This window comes from Halyomorpha halys, unplaced genomic scaffold (assembly GCF_000696795.3).
Source record: "Halyomorpha halys isolate HHAL.00 unplaced genomic scaffold, Hhal_1.1 Scaffold1188.1, whole genome shotgun sequence".
In the NCBI taxonomy this organism is placed as follows: domain Eukaryota; kingdom Metazoa; phylum Arthropoda; class Insecta; order Hemiptera; family Pentatomidae; genus Halyomorpha; species Halyomorpha halys.
Genome location: NW_027106154.1, coordinates 201,754 through 209,059, shown reverse-complemented (window position 1 = coordinate 209,059; position 7,306 = coordinate 201,754). Strand labels below are relative to the sequence as shown.

Sequence of the window (7,306 nt, the reverse complement as noted above, 5' to 3'; positions counted from 1 at the left end):
GCCTTTTGAATAAGATTTAAACCAGAAAATCTGTTATACCTAATAAAAAATACCAACAGAAGTAATTATTTAAATTTGTTTTTCGAAATTATTTAAAGTGAAATAGAATTATAGAAATAGAATATAATGCACGAAATATGGGGGTTGATGACCTCAGGGTTTTACGTCCTAAAGCCCCAGACAACAACAACAACAACTATGATTTAGTTGAACATATTCCACTACAACTGGAAAGGGACACGTGGCTTCAATTAGATGGCTGTCTTGCACATTACGGAAGAGGTCCACAACAATGGCTAAATGTTAATTATCCCAATCAATGGATCAATGGATTGGCCGGGCAGAACCAGTGGCTTGGCCCGCACGCTCTCCAGATCTAATACCACTGGTTATTTTTGTTTGGAGTGGCATTAAACAAAAAGTCTATGCAAGTTCGGTCAATCATCTTAATTCCTTACGAAGAAGGATAATTGGATCTTATTGAATCACTGCTGCTGTTGAAGAAAGATCTGAGCCTGTCTTAATGCTCAACGAAATCTCTTTGTACAACATTTAATATGAATTTAATGTTTACGTTGAATTAATAAAGTAGCTGGAACAAATAAATACGTTTTATTTATTCCATACAACCTAAATAATTCATAACAATGAAAATCTTTAGGGAGTGAATATCTCCTAAACAAAGCTTTTGCTGAAATATCTTCAGGGAAAATTTTTTTCTTGTTTTGAGATCATTAATTCATATTTTCGGTTTGGCCACTTAACTCTGAAATTTCCTGTATAAGTAAGTAAAAGTAAACAATTAGTTTACGAAATTAAAATATTTAAATATTATTCAGAAATTCGGTCAAAATCGGTAGGAAATTAAGATTTTTCCTTCCCTTCAACAAGTTGTGGCAACTCCTTTGTCACCATATGATGTACACCCACAAGCTTACAGCGGAACTATATACATATATGTTAGTGTATTATGTGTCTATAATTACCGTGATGCTAACAGTATGCCATTTATGCATTTACAAGGTTGCAGAACTATGTGATCGAAATGCCAAGGTTAAATTGCACGCGATATTCCGGTCTTCATGTGCATTCGTACATAACTGGAAGTAATAAAATTATAGTTTGTAATTAATATTTCGCATTTTGTAGGGATCTTTTTCCACATACTCATAAAAGTTTCAAATTTAAGTACGTTAAAAGTACTCCGTTCCAGATATTTTCCTGACCCCTGGAAATTATCTACAGTTAAAATGATCCGCTGTTAATAATAACCCATTAATCGTATCCCAAAATCTCCAATCCCATATCACAACCCCGAAGAATGGTGACATCTGTGAATGGGGGGCCAACTTCACAGAGGTAGAATGGTGTCGTAATTGGAGGATTAAGATAAATTCCAACAAAACCTATCAAATCACCTTTATCCTTTGCCGTAAACTTACTGACTGCCCTACAGTTTCCCTTGGACTATATTTGGACAAACGATTAACCTGAAATCCTCACAGAAGACTGAAAAGACAGGAATCTGCATTGTTATTAAATTATAAACTCTTTAACCTCTCAAACCCTCTAGTTTCTAATCTTGCATCCTCTTCCATTCCTGACAATCCTCCGAGGCGCCTGAAAAGAAGATGGCCACGAGACCAGCTAATGTAAAATGTCATTAGAGTGCTACCAATGGGTAGTTTCTCTACACGCCTGTAACACTCCAATTTAACTTAGATCAGATTTACTAAATGTATTATAATGTACAGTTATAAATAGCAATAAATAAATATTTTTAAAAAAAAGTTCGTTAAAAAATGAAGTTTGGAAAATAATATAGATATGTTATGTCAGGTTCTCCAAACAAATAATGGTGTGAAGGGGCAGGAAATTTTTGTATGAAATATAATAGAATTTTATAAAACTATTCGACTAAAAGTCTTTATATCTCAAAACATTGCTTTTAATGGAGTTACACCATTACAACTTTAAATTGCTCAAACATAGTACATTATCATTTATTTTTATAAATATAATAATAATTTATAATGTTTGTTACCTTGCGTTCCCTTATCATTTCGGCCAACTCAGAAGCCTTCTTGAGGAGGAGGGGGTTGTTAATCGGAGGTACCGCTCTCTTCTTGATGGTGAAGCTGTAGAGCATGGAGTAAGGCCATGCGATGAGCGAGGCCAAGAACTGGAGGAACCTCAAAAGTCTGTGTCTCCATGGGCTCCACATCTGCAAGCATTTTTTATATTTCATTAAGTATTTATTTTACAAAAGAGTGTTTGTAATTTATATAAACATAAGATTCACCATTTTTACTGAAATAGTATTATTATTAACTCATTTTTTTTGCCTAACTCTTTTTGTCTTAACCAGAGGTATAGATGACTATGGAAGAATATATTACTATAGTATATTTAAGCATAGAACACTATAGAGGTACAGCTAACTATGGAGGAATAGATGGCTGCAGAGGGATAAATGACTTTGGAGGGATAGATGAAGATAGAATTATAAAAGACTACTGATGTATTGGTAACTACAAGAGGGATAGTTGACTGTTGAGGAATAATTGACTATAGAGCGATAGATGACGAGGTACAGCTATAGAAGGCTACAGAGGTATAGATGATTATAGAAGAATAGATGGCAGTAGAGGTATAGATTACTATAGAGGTATCAATGACTTTGAAGATAGATGATTATAGAGAAATAAAAGACATGGAAGAATAGAGAGATATAGGTGACTATATAGGAATATATGTATAGAGGCATAGATGACTATCTCCTACACCTGTGCCTCATTAAAACTTTTTTCGCGGCGGCAGCCTTGTTGGACTAAAAACATTTCGTGAGACCTTTTTCGACCTAATAAAATGTCCTACATAGTATGGTTTTATTTTTTATGTTTTTGTTCTGTTTATTTCAATCATGATGGAAAAAAAAAAACACGTATACGATGAGTTAGAGTTTACATTTATTTTTTATGGTTATATAATTTTTACCCAATTATACCTGTATTAAATCAGTTGACCTCTAAATGTTTGCTTCTCATTCTGTATTTTATGTAAGCTAAGTTCCAAATGCAGAATTGCAGAGATAAGTACTTAGACATAGTTCTTTGCATTTAAAATCTCATCAAGAGAAAAATTATTTCCCTCCTTATAGCGCGTATATCTCATCCTCCATGCAACAACATTGCCACCATTCTAGGATAAAATAAACATTTTGCTTCTTTCTTTCCTCTTGTTGTTCCTTTCGTCGCCATTAAATACTATTTTGGTGATCAGAAACAAATTAATTGGCCCGTATAAGACAAGGAAATACGAGATTTTCGCAAAGACTGAGCGACTTATTTACATATTCTCACGGAAATACGAGGTCATATATTTATTCATTTTTTGTTTTCTTTAGGGATAACCTACTAAGAAGGCCCTCTCAATCTCGGCAATATATAATTGCCCTTCCAGCAGCCTCGACGCCAGTGTGTGAATCATGTTGGCCAGGCAACAAGAACTGAATGCTGGATTCTTCATGGCTTCATTCTTTACTTTCTTCCGTTCAACTTTTTTCGACGTCCATTTCGCGAATTCTTTTCAGTCGTTCCATTTTCCTGTTTGGTCTTAATTATATATCTTACAGTAAGAAGAATCAATATTTGATATATCCGCTATCAGACGGTAAGAAAAATGTCTTCTGTTAAATAAATCTTAAATTGCTTTAACTTTTAAAAGCCTTCCGAAACACCAAATAATAGTGATTCAACAAATCACGATAATACGTGAGTAAATAAAAACAATAATAAAAAAGGATCGGTGAAGGATTGAGAACTAAGTCCGCAAATTCAAAATTATTGGGCAAACAATGTTTTTAATTTTAATGTTTATTGTATTTAGCTAAATATCCTGTTTCCTCATCTTCTTGGGGGAATGAATACATAATGTCAATTATGCTCTCCTATTCCTATATCTGATTTGAAATTTATTATATTTTTAGTTATTATATTGATACATTAATATGTAAATGGGATAAATTTCTACCTTATCAAAGTCCAAATTATGATTATTCTATGTACAATGTTTTGTTTTATATTTTTCGAATTTTAAAGTTCATTTAATGTTTTTCGACTCAATTACTTAATTTTTTATCGATTGGAGATGGTTGGGGGGTGCGGTCAGCAACGAAACAACATAAATAAATATTTTTTGTTTATTTATTTTTTTTGCTGATCTACCCCCCCCCCCGACCATCTTCTCCAATCTGTAATCTACGGTCAACTATGTAAAGTTTTTTATTATTATATCATGTATTGTATTTTAAATATTTTTCATCTGCCAAGATTTAGCTCCCTAGAATCACCAGTTTCGCCAAACACTTTCGAAAAGAAAATATATATCTGAAATATGATCCTAAAGTTAAACGTTTTCCAACTCCTGCTCTAGGTTATACAGTACGAGTGTTATAGATAAAAGATATCTCATTGTATGTATATATTTTTAATTATCTATGTACAAAGATATGCATTTATGTACATGTATGTTACGGCCTACATGTTTTGGTACGTGGCAGCCTCCAAAGTGCAGAGCCAGTGACCCAGGCAGGCCTCTCAGTACCGTTATCGCCTGTTATTCACTGACCTTAGCTATTATTCACTATTCGCCTCGCTTATTCGATACATTGAATCGCTGCTGATGTATCGATCATTCTCATCTTATCGGCCAGTCTTTAATCAGGTGAAGGTCAGAGTAATTAGGTCAAGGTGAATAATAAGATCAATATTGTGTAGCCAAAGAGATAACCATCTTTTCTTTTATTAAATAAAATCTTAACTTGGGATAACCTCTTAAAAAGAATTCAGAAGAGATCTGATAAGTTATTTTCTTGTGAAATAGCTTCAACCCACGACTACGTCTACATTTTCTTCAGTTAAGCTTAATAAAACTTTTTTCTTTTTTTTTAAATTATTTATTTAATGTAATTTACAACTGTACAAAATAATACAATAGGTAAATATGTTGTATGTTTCATATACACTTGAAAATCTTGGGAAGGAATCACCCATTGGTGGTACTTCAAACATTAATTTAAATTAGAAGGTCCCGTGGTCATCTTCTTTTCAGACGCCTCGGAGGATTATCAGGGATTGTTAAGGATGAAAGATTAAGAATTAATGGGTTAGGATGGTTTAGGAGTTTGGAATGAAAAGACACGTATCTGTTTTGAGTTAAATCTGCAACGAATGGGATGTTAAGGTCTTTGTGAATAAGTTTATTTGTGACGTAATAAGGACCATCAAGGATTTTCCGTAGGATTTAGGATTGTAACGATGCGGGAAGAATTTGATGGTTTGGTGGAGCCCCAGAGCTCAATTCCATATGCCTAAATTGGTCTGATTATCGTAGTGTATACTAATTCTCAAGTAAGTGTGTGGATTCCAAGTGTCTCTTGTCAAGATGGAGTCCTAAGTATCGAATCTGTTCAACCGGCGTTAGTGGAGTATTTAGAAAGGATACTGTTGGACAGGAGGGCTAATAAAACTTAATTTAAGTATAGTAATTGTAATTCTATTGAGGAAAGACATTGTTTAATTTAATATAGTATGATGGATTCTTACTTGAAATTGAATTCTAAACCTATTTTATTCTTTAGCTTTTTTTGGATTTTCTCAAATTCAATTTTATTCGCAAAACCATGAAGACCTCTTTGGACTCGTCGGATTAAAAGAGCCGGAGAATTCGCCTTAAAATCTTATATAGTATTAGAATGCTGATTTACTAAGAAAAACTTAAATAAAACCTTTTTAAAAACTATATTTTTGATGTATTTAATTGGTATTGCCGAGTTGGTATTTTCCGATATTAACATTTCCTTTTGTTTCGCTTATCTTTATATTGTTCTATTTATTATTGAAATAGTGTAAATCGAAATGGACATCAAAGTTTTTTACTTTCTTCACTTACCGAGTATTTGTTGGTAATATTTTAATGGCATTGGAATTTTACATACTGCCAGTTATAAATTTGTATTCCCATTATTTTCACCATGGTTGGAGGTCGATGTTTTTCATTTTTTGGGGTCGCTAATTGATCTCAGAATGATAAGACTGTGTCCAATCACTGAGCTACGGATGGCCCTAGGTACTATAAATTCGTGGCTGAATTGATTGTAAACTTCTGACCTTCGCCTCCCCTATGAAGCAACTATAAGAAAAATCCAGTTATTTCACCCCAAAATTTGATTACTTTTACGAAAAATAAATGTATAGTAACTAGTCAAAATTTATTAGTCTGTCAAGTATAGTTAGGGGGAGTAAAAAGTAACAGCTGTTTTAAAAATTAGAAAAAAAAAAATTTTCAATTAGAGATCCATATCTTTAAAACTACCGGCAACACTGAAGACCTATTAGACATCATCTGAAAAAGAGTAAATTTGCTAAAATATGAGTCCTAAGAGAGCTGTTTACGTTCAGTAGTTCTCATATAAAGCAGCATTTCATAAAAAATGTACTGAAAAATCAGTAGTTAGTGAATTCACTGTGGGAGCCTAAATTCTCAGGAACCATGAGACATACAGTTGTATACTAGCATTCAAATAAAAGAAATTTTAATGTGCTATAAACTACTTCATAGTACAATCAATTAGCTTTAATTTGAGTTTTGGCTGACATCTGTTCGGTTTAGCTACTGATTTTTTTTTTTATGAAATTTTGCAGTTTAAAAAAATGTCTGTCGGGAACTATTGAACGTAACAGATCTATTAGGGCTGATATTTTAGGAAATTTACTCTTCTAAAAGTTATATTCTGATAGGTTTTCTAGTCTTTTAAGTGTTTTTAAAAATATGAAACTCCAAATAGGAAATTAATTGTTCTTAACGTTTTGAATGTTTTAGTCGACATTTTATATTCCCCTTAACTATAGTTTTCATTTTGAAAATTAGGCTGTAATTACTGACTTTTTTCTCCTCTTAGACTCTAGGTCTATAGATGCTAGCGCCGGTTTTATAGTAGTACAAGAGCCGGGAAGAAAAAAAGGCAATTATCTCACCCCAGTTTTTTATTATTTTAATGAACACTATGTATAATTAATAGTCCAAATTGATAACTTGATATGTATGAGAGGTACCAGCTGGAGTTTTTTAACTTAAAATAATTTCTTTTGTCGGCATGCCAAAGGTACCGCCGGACCTAGGCAAATAATGTACAAAGACATATAGATAACAGAGGGTAGGTACCCTCTGGGAACCATTAACCGTCTAGGCAGAGCCCTTATCGTGCGCCAGTTTAGACATTAGAAAGTACAAAGAAATAGCCGCC

General features: G+C 33.0%; 1 protein-coding gene across 1 annotated transcript in view; it reads right to left on the bottom strand.

Annotated features, from left to right (window-relative positions):
- Positions 1–7,306, bottom strand: part of LOC106688732 (fatty-acid amide hydrolase 2-A) — a 118,629-nt gene that overhangs the window by 64,970 nt on the left and 46,353 nt on the right. The window contains exon 2 of the mRNA XM_014433320.3: positions 2,045–2,224. Coding sequence (XP_014288806.1) covers positions 2,045–2,224 — 180 coding nt within the window. The remainder of the gene's footprint in view (positions 1–2,044; positions 2,225–7,306) is intronic.